The sequence below is a fragment of the Poromitra crassiceps genome (assembly GCF_964638095.1).
Source record: "Poromitra crassiceps genome assembly, chromosome: 12".
Classification (NCBI taxonomy): domain Eukaryota; kingdom Metazoa; phylum Chordata; class Actinopteri; order Beryciformes; family Melamphaidae; genus Poromitra; species Poromitra crassiceps.
Genome location: NC_139632.1, coordinates 11,571,037 through 11,591,036, shown reverse-complemented (window position 1 = coordinate 11,591,036; position 20,000 = coordinate 11,571,037). Strand labels below are relative to the sequence as shown.

Below are 20,000 nucleotides of genomic sequence, written 5' to 3'. Positions count from 1 at the left end.
CCCAAAACGCATCACCATGACAGGTGCACAATGTCCAGAGAGGGACAAGCACTGCTGGAGGGCGAGGTGTCTCCTCGTCAAGGAGTGGGGACATGACTCAAAGACAGTGATTTAAGAGCGTGGGAGGGATGGCCTTAACGAACACAGCACTTTGCACAGAGCGAGCAGATTGGATAATGATGCACTTAACGACTGGCTTTCACCCATGCTTTTACTAACGTTAACATGACACCGACAAAACGGACGTAGGGGGGGAACATTTTTCTTTTCGCGCTTCCTGCACATTTTTCCTGCTCTTGTTGTGATTGGCGATGGTTAACGTTGTCTGAGCAGCTCACACTACAGCTGCACGCCAACTCGTGCCCAGTTTGGAATCTGAAAAAGTGTGTTTGAAATAAAGGTTATGGACCATCTGTAAGCCTAAGGGGGTGGTATATGTACTGGAAGTGGTCCCTAGGAAATTTGGTTTGGTCCATAGTGGTACTTGGTCGCAAAAGTGTGGGAACCCCTGGCCTACAGTAAACGATGTATGAAAAAGAATATTCAATAAATAAAGTTGAAACAGACCCAGCTTCAGTGTCCCGACCTAGAGCTCAGATGTTAAGATGTTAAGAATGCTTTCTTGCCCACCTTCTTCTTGGACTTGAAGACATTGCAGCGGAAGACGTTGCTCTGTCCATCTCTGGCTATGTAGCTGAAGATCTTCAGGTCCTGGGAGTCATGAGACACATAGAATATCCTAGAAAGACAAAATACAAATAGATCAGAAACCCAAAATACATCAAGAATAACTGAGACCCAAAATGCTCAATGGGTCTGTTTTCTCCCATTATTTCATGAGTTTCACTCCCAAGGCAAGCTCCCAAGAGACAGAATTGACTGAAGTTAGGGTTCCAAGCTGAAGCAAGGTTGAAGAACCCCTGAAATGGAATGGCAGGGAGTCATTATAAAGGATATTCTGCAGGGGGGGAAATAGGCAAAAAACACATTCTAAAAAATGTAACATTTCAGAAATTGAGAGAGAGAAAACTATCCTCTATGGTGCTCATGCAGTTTTGAATAATTTGAATAATTCCCATGGGCTAACTGACACATAAGCGATCATGTCAACTTCCAAGCAAAAACAAACAAACAAAAAAGACAAGACGAGACAGAAAAACACAATGACAACGTCAACAGCAGTGATAAAATCATGTGCAACGAGGAGATGGAGAAAGGCATACGATTACAAACACACAATATCCTGTAGGGGAGAGGAGGCAGGGACAACTCAGTTACAGACAGAAATAGAGTCTTCCTGTGAGGCACAGCTTGGTGCAGAACACAGTGAGAGAGAGAGACAATATCCTGCAGAGCGGGCTGAGGAGGAAGACATACGTTTGGGAGCTCATAAACATCTGGCAGAATAGCACGGGAGAGATAATGGTGGAAATACACAATCACCTACAGGTGGGAGGACATGGTATGATCTAAGCTCTACGCCGGGTCTAATTTATGATGACAAAGCAAGTGTATTGGGCAGATAAAGCATTAGGGGCGATGATAGCTTTGAAAGCAAGGAGCTTTGTTGAGAGCCGTGTTCAGGTAGCAGCATTATTCTGTGTGAAGAAGAGGGCTTTTAGGGCTAAGGACGCCCGAGGGAGGACGAGAAATTAGCATTTTGCTCAGGACACCGAGTCGACAGGCAATTAGCTGTGGGTCTCCTCTTCCACAGAGGTTGGGGTGAAAATCATGGAATAATGGAAATACCCAAGTATTACATAATGAGGTGTACGTGTGCCTTCAGAGCAGCTTCGGATCTGACTTGAGATATTATTTGTGGTGTTTATATCATCGATCCTGTTAAGTGTCTGTCTGTCAGCCAGCTCCGACTCGCAGCCATTGTGCCTCTTTGCAAATGCAATTTGTCTGTTTATGCTGTCATCGTTTTCCACACTCTTCCGCTCGTCACCATAAATGACTTTGCAGTTGTGTTGTGACTGATGCTGCTTCGACTCTACTTAGGTGCCTAATGTTGCTTTGAAACAACACATTTGGTCCTTTTTGTGATTGCTGACTGCTTAATATGAGTCACCTGTGTAGCTGCCTCTTGTAGAATCATGAATTAGTTTAAAGTCCTTATTCATGTGATGGTTCAGCCAATTTGTCCCCCTCCTATATATAATCATATAAATCATTTCTAGTCCGGCCTCGTGCGCTCAAGCTCAACTGGCCTTTTTCACAGCGGCCATTTTGTGCCGAAAAGGCAGGGTAAACACAGGTGCAAGCAAAACATTAATGAGGGTCATTAATGTTTTGCTTGCAGCCGTGTTTACCCTGCGTTTTCAACACAAAATGGCCGCTGTGAAAAAGGCATATTGTGCAGAACCACTGGCCGTCTTATTATTATAGTCGTGAGATATATCTAGATTTGGTTCAGAATTGCTTAGTCTGTAGTTACAAGAGCAAAGCTGATGATCACTATACTGCTACACCTAGCTCCAAGTTAATCATTGGGAGAAACTCTAGTTTGAAAACTACTGCTTATAGACTACATCACCGTGTCACTTTGCAAATGGCAAAAAGTGTCCGACCAAAATCGCCAACAAACTGTTCAGATGAAAAACACGGGTACAAATGGTACTGCAATGATGCAAGCCTATAGGCTTTGAAGGTCAATGAGTGGATGAATATCTGAAGCCAGTTGTTGCTCCTGCTTGAAATATCAACTGGCTGAGGGAGGGGCCAGGAAACTCAGGCAGTACTGAGGGAGGGGCCAGGAAACTCAGGCAGTACAACATCCTAATTGCACAATTAGTGACAAATTAGGGGTCTTGGCAGCTCACTTGTAGCAATTTGTCACAATAAGACAACAAACATGGGGGAAGCTGCCAGAAATGAGGTGATGAAGGGCATACAAATGACAACATTGCCTCTCGTTTGTCCCAGTGTGTGTGTGTGTGTGTGTGTGTGTTTGTTTGTTTGTTTTTGTGCGACTGTGCATATTTCTGTGTATACAGGGTTCCCACACATTTTTATGGATAACATTTCAAAACTTTTCCATGACTTTTCAAGGACGTAATAGAATGTCCATGTCATGTGAGGCGGTGACTGAATGAATAGCAGAAATGATTACTACACTGACTGGACAAAGAGAACACCTCTTTATATTGCATTTCAGTGCATCACATTACATAAGAGGCTACTGAAATAAAAGATGAATGGTCCATACAAATAATATAAAACACAAGAAGCACTAAAATGGATATACAGTGCACTCCTCTCATAGTGATCACCTTGAGATGGGTCAAATTGATCACTATAAGCGGATGATCATTATAACTGATTTTTGTCTTTTTCTTTATTTCTCATGCAGATCACCATCTAATCTCTCCACAGACAGAGATGCAGCGATCTCTCCATATACAGACAGACATGCACCGAGTATCGCTGCTGTATCTCTTTGGCTCATTTTTGTAAGTAAAAAATAATAAAATGACTGTAGTTTTAAACATTTTTTCCATTGTTCTCAGGTGGGACAAGGCCCAAAATGATCACTGTAAGCAGAGTATTGATCACTATAAGCGAATTATTTAAACAGTATGTGTATATGGAATGATTCGGGATCAAGCGTTTTGATCAATATAAGCGGTTGATCACTATACGCGGATTCCACTGTATTAGAGCTACATATCGTCAACAGCTACAGAAAATAAATTATGTTACGTGGAAGGCTATCATTACACACAACACAATTCCACGACTTTTTTTCCAAAACTTTCAAGGATCTTGCTAATTTCTTGACTTTTAAAAGGCCTGGAAAATGAGATTTTGAAATGCTATGACTTTTCCAAGTTTTCCATGCCCGTGGGAACCTGTGTGTGTGTGTGTGTGTGTGTGTGTATGTGTGTGAAACCAGGGGTCTCATCTCAGATGCAGTGACATTTCTGTGGTATTTGTTTTGGCATTTTCTGGGCAGCCGGGAAGAGCAGGGGTCTTGTGGTATGAACGGTGACTGTCAACACTGCTTAGCAGACTGTCATAATACCAGACACAGGTATCTGGGATGACACACAGACAGACACAGACACACACACACACACACACACACACACACACACACACACACACACACACACACAGCTACACTGCAATGCATAAACTGTACATCTCCTGATAGTAAATCAGGTTGAATTCCCCATAGAGGCTAAAGTTCTATTTGGTCACAATGCATTATGACTGGTTTGGCTTAGTCCCAGCCAGGGACAGACATTATTTCTATACGTATGAGAACATGTCACATGTCACTGTCAGTTAAAAGAACCTGGAGAGGCAGGTAAGACTGTGGTTCAATATATTTTATCAAAGTTAGAGAACACACATGTAGACACTCAGACTACAGACTGTATAAATATAGATGTAGCCACCCATTGGTTTTTGGACTCGGGTTTAGAAGCCTTGGGGTTGGCGTTTTCAACGTTGCCATTGTGGGTATTTGGAGCCAGAAGTGATGTAAATTTAGACGAGAAGAGCTGCAGCACCGCCTGCCCTATCTGTGATCTGCGAGCTACAGTAGGCGATCACTGGACAGGCCACCTGTCAATCATACCCCAAAACAGTCTTTACTGGCTATTTTACTTGAAACGGTGCCATCATTTATCAAATGAACATCATTCTGTAATGAAGCAGACTTCAAACTGGCATTTGAGACCATCAACTATTAGGAAAGTGTTTGCTTAAGGCCATAAATCAAGTGAGAACTAGCGCCATTTTTCACTTCCATGTAACCGGACTTCTTTTTGCAGCCAGTGGAGTCGCCCCCTGCAGGCCATTAGAAAGAATGCAGGTTTAAGCTACTTCCGCATTGGCCTCACAAATGGAGCTACGAGCTGGCCCACTCTGCTGCAGACAGACAGACAGACACAAATACACACACACACACACACACACACACACAGCAAGTCGGGTCTCGATAATCAGGGTGTGTCATCTACTGGAGGAAACTGACCACTCCCCCATCCGGCTGTTCCACTCAGAATCCATTTCACCCCCCCCCCCCTCTCCCCCAAGATCGCTGCGATACCATCGACCTCCCGACACATTTCTCTCTTCTAAGTCTAAAGCGTGGGGGAAAAGGGTCCTGAGCTCTTTGCGGAGCGCGTGCCTACGGGGGGAGAAAGCAAACTGGCTCCGCGATCGCGGGTGCCGATAACAGCAGATAACAGATCTGCTGCTGGGAAAGTGTAGCTTGTCCCCCCACAGTGAGTAACAGTGAGTTCAGTCTGCCTTATCTGACAGATCCCCGAGCGGCAGGGAGAAGACGGCGCCGATACATCTCTATCAACTGTCTGTACGGCAAACAGCCTGTCACACAGCCAGGTGAACACGCAACAGACGGAGGAGATCTCACAGCGAGAGAGGCAGCCTCCACACCAGAGAGGCAGCCTCCACACCAGAGAGGCAGCCTCCACACCAGAGAGAGGCAGCCTCCACACCAGAGAGGCAGCCTCCACACCAGAGAGGCAGCCTCCACACCAGAGAGAGGCAGCCTCCACACCAGAGAGGCAGCCTCCACACCAGAGAGGCAGCCTCCACACCAGAGAGGCAGCCTCCACACCAGAGAGGCAGCCTCCACTCCAGAGAGGCAGCCTCCACTCCAGAGAGGCAGCCTCCACACCAGAGAGGCAGCCTCCACACCAGAGAGGTAGCCTCCACACCAGAGAGAGGCAGCCTCCACACCAGAGAGGCAGCCTCCACACCAGAGAGGCAGCCTCCACACCAGAGAGAGGCAGCCTCCACACCAGAGAGGCAGCCTCCACACCAGAGAGGCAGCCTCCACACCAGAGAGAGGCAGCCTCCACACCAGAGAGAGGCAGCCTCCACACCAGAGAGGCAGCCTCCACACCAGAGAGGCAGCCTCCACACCAGAGAGGAAGCCTCCACACCAGAGAGAGGCAGCCTCCACACCAGAGAGAGGCAGCCTCCACACCAGAGAGAGGCAGCCTCCACACCAGAGAGGCAGCCTCCACACCAGAGAGAGGCAGCCTCCACACCAGAGAGGCAGCCTCCACACCAGAGAGGCAGCCTCCACACCAGAGAGGAAGCCTCCACACCAGAGAGGCAGCCTCCACACCAGAGAGCCTCCACACCAGAGAGGCAGCCTCCACACCAGGCAGGGACGCAGCAAAGAGGACGTACAGCGCTCGAACAGAGCTTCGGGCAGCTGAGAGAAAATGGAGAAAATCACACCTCCCTGAAGACCTCTCTTCCTACCATCTTATCCACTCCAACTTCACCTCTGCTGTCTCCAAAGCAAAAACCTCCTTCTTCATCTCTGAAATCCAGTCCTCTGCATCCAACCCCAGTAAACTGTTCTCCACCTTCTCTACGCTCCTCAACCCTCCCCCCCCCCTCCCTCCTCCCTCTCTGCTGATGATTTTGTAACCTTCTTTACTAAAAAGGTGGATGACATCAGCTCCTCCTTCCATCCTCCAAGCACCCTCACTAACACTCCCGACTCCAATCCTGCTCCTCGGCCCGCTGTCCCTGGATTTCCTTCCTTCTCCCCCCTCTCTCCCGATGAGGTGCTTAAACTCATCAGTTCGAACCGAGCCACTTACTGCCCCCTCGATCCCATCCCTTCCTCTCTCCTCCAAACCATCTCACCTGACATATCTCCCTTCCTCACTACCTTCATAAACTCCTCTCTGTCCTCTGGTCTTGTTCCACCTGATCTAAAGGCTGCAAGAGTCAAGCCTCTGCTTAAGAAACCCTCCCTTGACCCTACTGCTATTCAGAACTACAGACCTGTCTCTCTTCTCTCATTCCTTTCCAAAACCCTTGAACGAGCAGCGTCCGAACAACTTTCTCTCTATCTCTCCCAGAATGACCTCTTGGACCCTCTGCAGTCCGGTTTCAAGGCTTCGCACTCCACTGAGACAGCTCTTCTTGCTGTCACAGAGGCCCTTCACACTGCTAAGGCCTCATCCCTCTCCTCTGTCCTTGTCCTCCTTGACCTGTCTGCTGCCTTCGATACAGTCAATCACCAAATCCTTCTTTCCACTCTGTCTGACCTCGGCATTTCAGGTTCTGCACTATCCTGGTTTGCTTCCTATCTCTCGAACCGCTCATACCAGGTCTTATGGAGAGGGTCTGTCTCCAGATCCTGCCCTCTTACCACTGGTGTCCCCCAGGGCTCAGTCCTGGGCCCCTTACTTTTTCTTCTCTATATCAGATCTCTTGCCTATGTGATCTCTTCTCATGGCTTCTCTTATCACTGCTATGCTGATGACACCCAACTTTTCCTTTCCTTCCCCCCCTCCGACACTCAAATCGAGGCTCGCATCTCTGCATGTCTCAAGGACATTGGCGACTGGATGTCTGCCCACCACCTCAAGCTCAACCTTGGTAAGACAGAGCTACTCTTCCTCCCAGGGAAAGACTGTCCTCTCACAGATCTCTCCATCTCCATCGACAACACCACTGTACTGCCCTCCCAAACAGCTAAGAACCTTGGGGTGATCCTCAACAACCAGCTGTCTTGCTCTGCCAACATAGCTGCGACAGCACGCTCCTGTAGGTTCTCCCTCTACAACATCCGCAAAATCCGTCCCTTCCTCACAAGAGAAGCGACTCAACTCCTGGTCCAGTCACTTATCGTCCCTCGCCTGGACTACTGCAACGTGCTCCTGGCTGGCCTACCTGCCACCGACATCCGACCGCTTCAGCTCATTCAGAACGCTGCAGCCCGTCTGGTATTCAACCAACCCAAATTCTCTCATGTCACTCCCCTCTTCCGGGACCTCCACTGGCTTCCCATCTCAGCTCGCATCAAATTCAAGACACTGGTACTGGCCTACAGGGCAGTACACCAGTCAGCTCCCCTGTACCTGCAATCTATGGTCAGGTTCCAAACCTCTCACTGCTCCCTTCGCTCCTCTACCAGTGCAGGGCGCCTCGCTCCTCCTTCGCTACGGGCGCTCAAAAGTCGCTCATCCCGATCTCGACTCTTCTCCTCCCTGGCACCCCAATGGTGGAACGAGCTGCCACCTTCGGTCAGGACTGCTGAATCACTGCCGATCTTTCGGAAAAGACTAAAGACTCACCTTTTCAGGCTCCACCTGGGCCCTTCTTGATCTAACTTCTTTCTCTCTCTTCTTTCTCTCTCTTTATTTAATATTTAAAAAAAAAAAAAAAAAAAAAAAAATCCTAAACTAAAACTCGTACCACTGTTCCTTCAGGATTTGTAGTTGTCATAGACTGTGCTCCATAGTTGATTGCTCTATTGCTGACAAAAAGTGTGTTACTGTAAGTCGCTTTGGATAAAAGCGTCTGCCAAATGACATAATGTAATGTAATGTAATGTACAGCAAAATATATCAGCCTGCCAACAACTGTCGAGGGACAACTTAGTCAAATTTCCAGGGTGTGTTTCTTCTCTCGCTTAAAGTGACGATCCGCAACGTTTTCATAGGAATATGACCTTTGCTGCTCTTTATCACCAACTGATACAACACTGTACTGACACAACTTAGTGGTTGACCAATAGAAACGAGACATAGGTAGAAGTCTGTGCAATTGTTTAGATTTGTCCATATACTGCGTCTGCGACTGAAGACAAAACATGATTTGGTGTGTGAATAATACTGCTTTTTCTTTCAGTTTTATCCAGAAGTATATATCAAAATAACACAGATTAATTAGTTGTGATAATTGCCCTTAAATGAACAAAATGTTAACCGTACTGTTGAAATCCTATGCAATTTTTTTTAAATGACACGCCCAGAGAACAAGTATACCATAATATACTCCATTGCCTTCCATGATAATTTATACAAGCAGTGATCCTATACAACCCCACGGCGCGTTTGTCCAATTCAATTCACTGCACTGAAGCATTACGAAACAACACGGATATCGGTTGAATAATTCCACTGTCTCTTAAATACGACAGCTAACGTTAAAGGTTATAGGTCAACGGAAGTATGTGTAGTATGTACTGTAAGTATGTGTGTAAATTAGCAGCAGAGAGTGGGGCTTGTGTGTGTGTGTGTGTGTGTGTGTGTGTGTGTGTGTGTGTGTGTGTGTGTGGGGGAGCAATGCTCAGTTAGAACAACATGTCTATCCGTTAAATGGCCTGTTCCACTAACAGGTAACATGGCCGACCGTTACAGTTTGCAGGACAGAAGAAGAAGTTGATGTCTGTAAATTGATGGTTAAGAGTGTGGCTCTGTGTGACATCCAATATGTCATTATCAGGACTCAATATGTGGCATTCAGCCCATAGGTCAGAGGTCAGCTCTTCGTCAGAGAGGCCCTCTAGAAGCCATCTCACAAAGTGATATCTCACTAAGCGTTAACTGCCTGCCTGCCTGCCTGACTGTAAAATAGTTTAAAAAGACACGCACATATAAAGAAGCCACTAGGCTGGGTGCTGGATCAAAAAAATACTTTGAAATGTGGAAAAGAAGCCGATCCGCACACCATATACTGTAGGTCCCGTTTGAAGTTTTTTATTTTATTTTGCAAGCGTGACGTTTTCGAGCCACAAGCGCTCTTCCTCAGACGCTCTCACTGACTGACTGGCTCATTGACTTCGGCTGTGCTGTGAGAAAACAAATTAAAACCATATCACTATGAATCCAGTCTATCTGCAGTTGTAAAAGTCCAGCAGTGAGAAGTCTCCTCTGGTGCACAGCAGGTGATGTGCTTCAGCTTACAGCAGCAGCAGGCGTTTGTTAAACAGGGAACTGGGATGAGTTGAGATGAGCAGCAGCAGAAGCTGCCAATCTCTTTCAATGTAAAACGTACATGGCGGTCGGTCACTGTCGAAGTGGAATAAGACAGATCGAAAGAGAAAATAAAGACAGCTTCTCTGGCCCAGGCAGCTTAACATGCAGAGATCACACAGGTCAAAGACACATCAACAGACACTGGTAATAAAGTAGCAGTAGTAAAGGCAGATAAGAATACGGTACTTCATCATTCCTGTTCAAGTTCAAGTAGTTTATTTGTCATATAATACAATGTATAAATCCAATGAAATTCTTTATGCTCTGAGCACCCTCAGCCTTACACACACAAGGACATGGTCACAAAGACCGACAGAAAAAGGGTGCAGACCTACATAACTATGTAGGCTACACGTGAATACAGACATGTCTGTACACAGTGCGTGTAGACATAACACAAACCACAATACATTACAATACAATAATGGTGCACAACAAAGTGACAGTGCGTGCAGTGTGTGTGAGTCAACTGTTCAGCAGCCTGACTGCCTGTAACGACAGAGTGCAGAGTGAAGCCAATACTATTGGCTGATACCGAGTAGCGATCGGATCCATTACGTCTATGAAACAAAGACATAAGAGGCATGAAAGAAGGACAAATCCACAACATAGTGTAACTGAACACTGCACGTTCAACCATCATACAGGAAGTCCAGTGACAGCCTCAATAGACCAGAATGCAATGCAGCCACAGCGTGCATGTTTGAGGATCTGTCAGCGTGTGAAATACAATCGGGTACGATGGTGTTCTCTCTCCACTCTCACGCTTAAACGTAAGACGCTCTCGCTCTCTGAGTCGACATGTAGAAAGCAGAGCGCCCCATGCTCTGTGAGTCATTCTGGGAAGTGTAGGGAAGAGTAGAAGTGAGATACGTTTGCCAACAGTATTATCTTGCAAAAAATCCACAAAAATCCATATCCCAAAAATGGGTCCATCATTAAGATTGTGAGGCTCTGCTGAGCGCCTCGCTGACTCGACGTTTACCACGCATCAACTTTAAGAGGGCAGCCAGAACCACGCAGTGCTGACAGAACCACGCAGTGCTGACAGGGGTTTGTAATCGTACAGAACCACGCAGTGCTGACAGAACCACGCAGTGCTGACAGGGGTTTGTAATCGTACAGAACCACGCAGTGCTGACAGAACCATGCAGTGCTGACAGGGGTTTGTAATCGTACAGAACCACGCACAGTGCTGACAGGGGTTTGTAATCGTACAGAACCACGCAGTGCTGACAGGGGTTTGTAATCGTAGGATTCTGGGCGAGACAGAGTGTGTGACACAGACGTCTGCCGAGATGAATAAAGCTCTGAACAACCCTCAAGACTGACAGCGGGGGTCTGAGATAACTGCATCGTCACTGACAGACAGGGAATCACACGAAACACACTGGATGAGGGAGGGAGAGGGAGGGAGGGAGAGGGAGGGAGGGAGAGAGAGAGGGAGGGTTACAGCAAATTTGTGAGTGAGAGATTATGGGAGAAGTGGCAAGGTGAGAGGGAGAAAGGGTGAAGGATTATGAATGAAGAAGTAAATAGAGAGCGACAGAGAGAGAAAGTGAGAGAGGGAGAATGCGAGTGATTAAGCAGCTGAGAGAGAGCGAGAGAGAGAGTGAGAAAGAGAGAGAGAGAGAGAAAGAGAGAGAGAGTGTGTGAGCGAGAGAGAGAGAGTGGCGTGAAGCGGGTGATTAATGACTCGGGCGGAGAGGTAAAGTTGGGTGGTGCATTACCCGTTTGACAAACACACTCTCATTCATTCACAGCTAACCTGCCAGTTGACGCCGGCTGCAGTTCAGCCTCCATCAGCAAAACACGCTTAAAGAAACAAGCGGTGCCTGGCGGCTTGGCTTTAAAGAGCGCACGCAGCTACATGTGTGCGGCGCGCGCTAATAAAATGCATGCAAACTGCGGGGGTTGTTGCTCGTTATTAAATTCCAACAAGAAATGTATACGCGGCATCAGTGTTGTAGTACTCAAGTGCAGGACTGGGAGTCGGGTTCGAGGCCCAGACTAAGTTTTCAGGACTGGACTTGAGCACCGATGACTCGGACTCGACTATTCATGCATGACTGCAGGTTGGAGACGAGGACTCGGACTTGTTAATTGATAAAGACTGCATGTTTAGTAATGCAAATGTTTTTTTGTAATAGGCCCTAATAATGTGGCATAAGATATTGATCGATATATTACCACCATGACATTATTCAATTTTTTGCAAGGGCAGGCACGTGTGTTGTGTTCCACATACATACATACCGGTACATACATACATACATACATATGACTCTGACTTGTACTCGAACACCGGGGACTTGAGACTCGACTTGGACTCGAGATATAGTCACACACACACACGCACACACACACACACGCGCACACACACACACACACACACACACACACACACACACACACACACACACACACACACACACACAGAGCTAACCTTGTTAATAAGCTACACTTGCTAATAAGCTGAAGCTAGCCTGCAGCTGGGGTTGTGATATGATGTTTGAGTAATGAAGCGGGCTTGTTTCAGAAGGCCTTGGCCATTGTTTCTATAAGATTAAATGGCTGCCTGTAGAATACAGCTGCTATAAATCAGACAGGCTAAGAGGCAATGCACCGTGACCGCACGCACACGCACACACACACACACACACACACACACGCACACACACACACACACAGACAATCGCACAAACACAGTTAGTACACGCACATACACACAACATGGACAATCGCACAAACACAGTTAGTAGGGGTCGATACACTCTGCATCTCTGCCAGGTGTTTAATATGTGTGTGTGTGCGTGTGTGTGTGTGTGTGTGTGTGTGTGTGTGCGCGCCTATTCCCTCTCCTTGAGTGGATTTATATTTAGCAGCAGCAGCATCATCTTCAGGGACGAAAGCCAAAATAAATTTGCATTAATATGATATCTCAGCATTTAATGTCCTGTTATTGAATATCCATTACAACTAGATTAACAGCTTCAGTAATGTGACCCAGGCATGGGATGCTGTCGGTTCTGACCCTGGAAACTTTTGAGTCCAAATGTACTAGCGTCTAGTCTGGTGTTGCCCGCTGAGGCTGAGGGGTCATTTTGAGGTAAAGAAAGCATTTTAGTAACACTAAAGTTAACATTCATGTTAACGCTATTGCTATTAACAACATAGCTCCCTTGAACCACCATACAGGCTATCATGTGAACTTGCTAGCTGGATAGCAAGCATACAATATCGTAGCATACAATATAACCCACATTATGAAGCTGCGTTTCAAAAAACATAATTGTACCCTTGCTTTGATTGGTCAGGGACTGCATCGATGTAGACACTGCTGATTTGTCATCAGGGCACCAGTGTTATTTATATTATTTGACTACTGTGTTTTCGTATTGAATCATAATATGGCACATACAATTAACTCTAAATAAATTTTTATTTGTACATTGTTGAAATAATTATGAGTTAATATAATGTCTCCATCCAAGACAAAAGTTGAAATCTGTCTGATGTTATTGTATTGTCTTTGACAATGGTGATGCATTGTGTTTTTTTTTTCACCACTGATTGTTTTTTGTTTTGACATTTCTTGACATGAACCAAGCAGCCTGTCTGCACTGCTGGAGTGTGAATAAATGTTGAAGTTTCTCTTGGCTTTTGACAGCCTGTTAGAAAAGCACAGATGCGTGACGGTTCACAGTCTATTGGCTTCTCTCCGCTAACAGGAACAGCCGCAGGCTTGACGTCAAACTGAGAAGAAGCCGGGCCAGGGGGTCTCCAGCACAGACCCAATGTTCTCATCAGAGGAGGCAGGAACATCATCAGATCAAGGTGGGATAATCCCCGGCCTCAGCTCCCCTGGCACATCGCACTCTGAGTGAGTTACGACCCTTCAACATCAGAGAAACCTGGTTTTCGGAGCAAGTATAAATGCAAAACAGACACACAGAGCACGCAGAACCATGTCACCCTGATGTATCCGAGAGACATTTACTTGAATTTAGGCAACTAGAAACATTCCTAGGGTGGAGACTCTGGACTGACAGACAGACAGACAGACACCACCACTGGACTGACAAACAGACACCACCCACCCATCTACACAGTAGGCGCCGTCGTGCAACTGTGCGCCATCAGCTCATACCAGGAAGGATTTATTAGATCTGCCCGAGTGACATCACTTCCATCACAAATCGGACAGACCCCCTGGGGTGGTCCTGACCCTCAGGTTGAGAACCACTGCTTTAGACTTTGAGGCCGTTTCACACAGATGCGGTGCGGAATGAGGATAGCTTTGTCCATATTTTTCAGGTCAGTGGCATAGGCGCGTGTCACAGGTTCATGTGACGTGAGCGACTGTGCATCAGCCTTCCCCTCCAAATGTTCCTCAGCGGGGTGGAAAGGTCTGTGACAGTGTGTGACGGGGTGGAAAAGGTCTGTGACAGTGTGCACCCTGTGGCACTCGAGGTCTCCATCAAAACCGGTCCTAATGGGATTGTGTTGGGGAGGATGTGGCAGCTGCTGTTGACAGCCGTTCAATCACAGAGGGAAAGACTGCAACCGCTTTATTACACAGAGTTGTTATGGTCGCCCCAACGCCCCAACTTTCCCGCAATTTGACAGTGTGAAGCTGCCAACGCTGAGACAAAACAGACTTAATCACCTGGCATAGTGATCAGGCATTACGCTGATTAAAAATGACTATAAAAGCCAGGAGTGAAGAAGGTAGAGGCTCATTATCAGAGAAGCTGTTGTGTCAGCTCCGCCCCCCAGAGCCCACATAAAGAAAACGGGACAATTTTATAGCACTGACTTGGCAACTCTGAAAGCAACAACACGACAACACAAACAACTCTGAAAGCAACAACAACACGACAACGCAGACAACTCTGAAAGCAACAACAACACGACAACACAGACAACTCTGAAAGCAACAACAACACAGACAACGCAGACAACTCTGAAAGCAACAACAACACAGACAACTCTGAAAGCAACAACAACACAGACAACGCAGACAACTCTGAAAGCAACAACAACACAGACAACACAGACAACTCTGAAAGCAACAACAACACGACAACACAGACAACTCTGAAAGCAACAACAACACGACAACACAGACAACTCTGAAAGCAACAAGACGACAACTCAAACAACTCTGAAAGCAACAACAACACAGACAACTCTGAAAGCAACAACACGACAACGCAGGCAACTCTGAAAGCAACAACACGACAACGCAAACAACTCTGAAAGCAACAACAACACAGACAACTCTGAAAGCAACAACACGACAACGCAGACAACTCTGAAAGCAACAACACGACAACACAGGCAACTCTGAAAGCAACAACACAGAGAACTCTGAAAGCAACAACAACACAGAGAACTCTGAAAGCAACAACACGACAACGCAAACAACTCTGAAAGCAACAACAACACGACAACGCAGACAACTCTGAAAGCAACAACACGACAACGCAGACAACTCTGAAAGCAACAACAACACAGACAACTCTGAAAGCAACAACAACAAGACAACAGAGACAACTCTGACAGCAACGACACAGACAAAGTCCTCCAGCAGGCCGGCTATTTGTGACCTCCACTGTAAAAGAAGAAGTTAGACGCCGGGTCTCGTTTGCATTTATAAGAGCCCTAGGTTTGTGCATATATATGGTTGTATTTTTGTCTTTTACGAGGCCGCAACAAAACAAAATGAATAAAAGTCTCACTGTCTCTCTCATAAATGCAGACATCAAAACAAATCAAGCATGATGAAAAATTCATTTTTTTAATTTGCATTCTGCCTCGGGGTTATGGACCTCGAGGGAAGATTGTTTTTGCTTCTGCTTTTGCTTTTGTGTGTGTGTGTGTGTGTGTGTGTGTGTGTGTGTGTGTGTGTGTGTGTGTGTGTGCATACAACCCTGCATGCGCGTATGCATACACAAAAAGGCCAGGACTGACCGTGGTTTTAGAAGTTGTAGTTTGCGAAGAAGTTGTTGTTGTGGAGCGAGAAGCGAATTAAAAAAATAGTCCAAACGATGGCGAGTGCACAGCTACTGTTCTTTACGTGCGCACGAGGAAAACGAAGATGACAACTAATTGGAGTTTGGGGGATTTTCGGTCTCCCACTCGTTGTCATCTTCACTCTGATGTCTCCATACAGCAGGAGACGCAGAGGACGAGAGAACGACAGAGTGAAAGTGAACGCTGGGAGGTAAATTAAAATGTCATCTTGTGAGAAGGACACTGATCGGTGTGTGTGTGTGTGTGTGTGTGTGTGTGTGTGTGCGTGTGTGTGTGTGTGTGTGTGTGTGTGTGTGTGTGTGCGTGTGTGTGTGTGTGTGTGCGTGTGTGTGTGCGTACGTGCGTGCGAAAGTGATGGCAGTTCTAATTAACATGACAGCAGGTGAACAGGACACCATTTGTTTTTCTGTCTGTCTTGTTTACGTCTACACTAGTAGTAACGTGTCACCTGGACTGGTGTGGAGTAAGAGAGAGAAAGACTCTTTCTCTTAGAGGTCACTGAAGAAAGTGAAAAAGAGAGAGAAGAGGAGGCACACAGGCCATATATCAGCTAGACTAAACTACATCAAATTAGACTAGAGGGAGACATGGAGAGAGACTTAGGATCTGCTCACACTACAGCTTAACGTTTATTTCTCTCCCATGAGACACAGAGCAGATGGTTTCCAATTAATCTGAACAGTAACAAGTTCAAGATCTGGACCGCATGTGCTAGCAAATCGGATCCTGATGCGCCCTACATGTGACTTGGATTTGAAAGCTCATAGTGGACGTCGTCATCATCATCAGCCTCATCCACAGCTGCTCGGCTGAACCAGCTTTATCACACAGGAGGACAATGAGACAGTACAATGGAAAGAAAGCTAAATAACAGACTTGACTGCTCATGATAATGGCAATATTCAAACTTGTTGATGTAATGAGGTCACACTGTTATGCTGCGTAACATTGTGATGTCACACCGTTATGCTGCGTAACAGTGTGATGTCACATCGTTATGCTGTGTAACAGTGTGATGTCACAGCGTTATGCTGCGTAACAGTGTGATGTCACAGCGTTATGCTGCGTAACAGTGTGATGTACGCAGACAGTACGCACAGCAACAAAAAGCATGGCTGAATGAAGAGGTCATTCCCAAAAGGGGCGTGACTTCAGTAGTGTGGGAGTGGTTTGGTTACAAGAGAGCATGTACAACAAACCACGGTAATATTTGAAGTCATATTTGAAGACTTAAAGCCCCATTCAGTAAGTTTTCCACTGCGCCCTCTGCGTGCATTAGTATCGATAACGATATCGCCGTTCAAAGTCAACAAAACACAGCGCCAGAAGCTCTATGTACATGTTGTGACATCGGGTACTCACCACGTGATGAAATAATAATCCATAGTTCCGTGAAACATCATTTTCGTAGCAAATCCGAATCGAGTTACTTCCTCGTTTTCATGAACACAGCGCTTCCGCTGTACAGCGCATGCGCGCATGCTTTTCTTTTTTTCTTTTTTCTTGCTACGGGACGTGACAGACAAACTGCTTAGTCCCAGTGCTGGCCAATGGAGGGCGGTGTGGGATAAATAAAGACGAGGGTCTCCCTATTAAAAGTCAATCTACCATGTCCTGTGACTAAAAATCAGTTATATTACAGTAAAAAATGTCAAAAATCTTACTGATTGGGGCTTTAATCAAACTGTTTATGCTGCCTGACATATACAACTAACGACAGTATAACACTTATTTTTTTGCAATTGTATATTCCTGAAATGAATAAAAAAAGAAAATCTGCATTTTGTCATATCGTCAAGAATACCGTTATCGCAGACACATCTCCTTGAATCTTGAATCTCAGTTCAATTCAAACTTCGAGGTGGAACTGACACAGCCGCCTGAAGTTTCCTCATTACGTTTCCCCTCTTCAGCGCTCACGCCGAGCTGATGAGAATTCTGCTCCAGCAGTCCTCCACATCTCCCCCGCCTCTGTCTGACCTTCTCTCCCTCTAGTCAGGATCACGCTACTGTGTATGTCCGCCAACGCTGCCCTCGACTCATGATCGCTGACATTTTCATACAGATGAATGTCAATTTTGCTCCTCTTTCATCAGAAGAACACAAAGTGTACTTAAAGCACGATGGGGCGCTTGTTAAACTAAACTACACAGCTCAATACACCTGAAACTTCTTCTAATGGACTGATTCATTAGGTGCTGACTGTGCTGATGTGGATCTGAAGGTTTGCTTTCCTAAGACGAGCGCAGTCGTTTCCCTTCATTAACTTTGGTCCGCGTGCGTTTTCTTTTCTGTTCAGGATATAAACAAACACGTAAACCGCGATAAGCTGCGACCGGCATAGCGCTTGCTAAATTGGTAATCTACTAAAAAACAAGGAAATGATGGAAGTTTGGACGGTGGGAAAGTTGGGCACAACAATCAGCAGCGTGAATTGAACCAGTGTCTCGATTTGCTGCTCATATTCTTGCACAGAAGGTCCTTATTGAGAGGACGTTTGGCTGTGTAGTGAGAAGGCAAACCAAGGTGATTATATTCACCTTATGTAGAAGAGACCGCCTGGCTTGTTAGACTAACAGGAAGTGTAAATACAATCGAAAGTTCCGATTGTATTTGCACTTCCTGTGACTCATAAACCTAGTCTGACTCATAATCTGAGTCAAACTAGGTTTGACCAGGTGAGTCAGACTAGTTTGAGCAGGTAAAACAGTCGGCGTTTTGAACAGGAAGTTGTGATACAATGGGTCAAGTGGGCGGGGCTACATAAGGTGAGAGGGGTGATTTTGCGCCGTCACTTTAGTAACATCCCCAACCCCCCATTGTGCATCGCCAATTCCCCCTGCTGCTTGCTCCACCCCCTCTGCCGATCTGGGGACAGTTGTAGACTAGCACATGCTTCCTCCGATACATGTGCAGTCGCCAGCCGCTTCTTTTCACCTGACAGCGAGGCGTTTCACCAGCAGGAAAGGACTGAGGGGGTAGAGAGAGAGAGAGATAGAGAGGGAGAGAGAGAGAGAGAAGCAAGAAGTGAATCATCTTCATTTACATGCAATAGAGCTGTCTTTATAGCAGAGGGTAGGAGCCACATAAAAAAAAAAAAAATGATAGTCCCACAAACTGGAAGGCCTTAAATTCTCAGCAAAAGCAATCTCTTTAAGTGTTAGCGATGATAATAACACAGTGCCGAGCCGAGCGCGGGCCGAGACCATCGATGCGCCGCTTTCAAGATTCCAAACATTTTTGAAGAATGTTTCTGGGCGTGACTCGCAGTGAATACCAGAAACTAATTCAGAGCTGCTCAGAGATTAATGCGTTGTTCTCATGGACTGCCTCGGGTTAGGTGTGATTTGTGAAGGCATTTGGGTAGAAAGAGACAGCAAAGCAAGGTTAGAACAACTCATGGCTGTGAAGGAAGGCCCCGGCTTTTGGTTTCATTTGGAGTCTTATTAGGGGGCAGAGTAAATTCCAGTCATCTTGGCAGCCGTACAAACCTTTTCTTTCTCTGTTGTATTGCCATAACGGCTACGAGGAAGCAAATTCTAGATACAAAGAGCCGCCCTGTAGAAGTGCATCGGCATTTTGCTGCCTCCAATCTCTGCTGGTGATGTCTGATAAGCTTCACTTATCAAAGCATTTTATTTGTCTCTTTCTCCTCTTCTTTCTCTAGGATACATTTTCTTTTCTCTTCGCCACAAGTTTTTCAGAACATTGGTAATTCTGCGTTACTTCCTAGTACTGCTGTCTCAGATCACGAAGGCGTATTCTGTTGTGCTACTATCAGTTTTACAGATCATCTCAGCGTGAGTCGTGACATTATTATAGGAAGGAAATAAATGATATTCTTAAACGACAATCCGAGCGATAGTAAAGTGGAGTCCTTTAATAGAGCAGGAATGATGTGAAAAGTCATGGCTGCTGCGCGATGAACTGACCGGCGTCCGCTCCGCCGAGAGGTCTGATGAGGAGTTACTTGGTATGCAGCATATGTTCGTCGGTGTCTGTGGAGTTTAGCGCACGATTTGAATAAAGCAGGCGAGCAGCGTGCGGCCTCCCTTGAATCATAAGTGCGTAGAAAGTAACCGCTCAAAGACTTCATTAGAATAGATTAAAACGACAGGTCTCCACTCCTTTAAAGAGCATGCTGCAGGTTCATGGAGACCACATTGCATTCATATGTGGGAGGAGTATATA

At 46.1% G+C, this 20,000-nt stretch overlaps 1 protein-coding gene across 1 annotated transcript in view; it reads right to left on the bottom strand.

The window, feature by feature from the left end:
• Positions 1-20,000, bottom strand: part of nos1apa (nitric oxide synthase 1 (neuronal) adaptor protein a) — a gene marked incomplete at its 3' end in the record, with an annotated part of 168,017 nt that overhangs the window by 50,751 nt on the left and 97,266 nt on the right. The window contains exon 5 of the mRNA XM_083647701.1: positions 631-739. Within this exon, the coding sequence (XP_083503827.1) occupies positions 631-739 (109 nt within the window). The remainder of the gene's footprint in view (positions 1-630; positions 740-20,000) is intronic.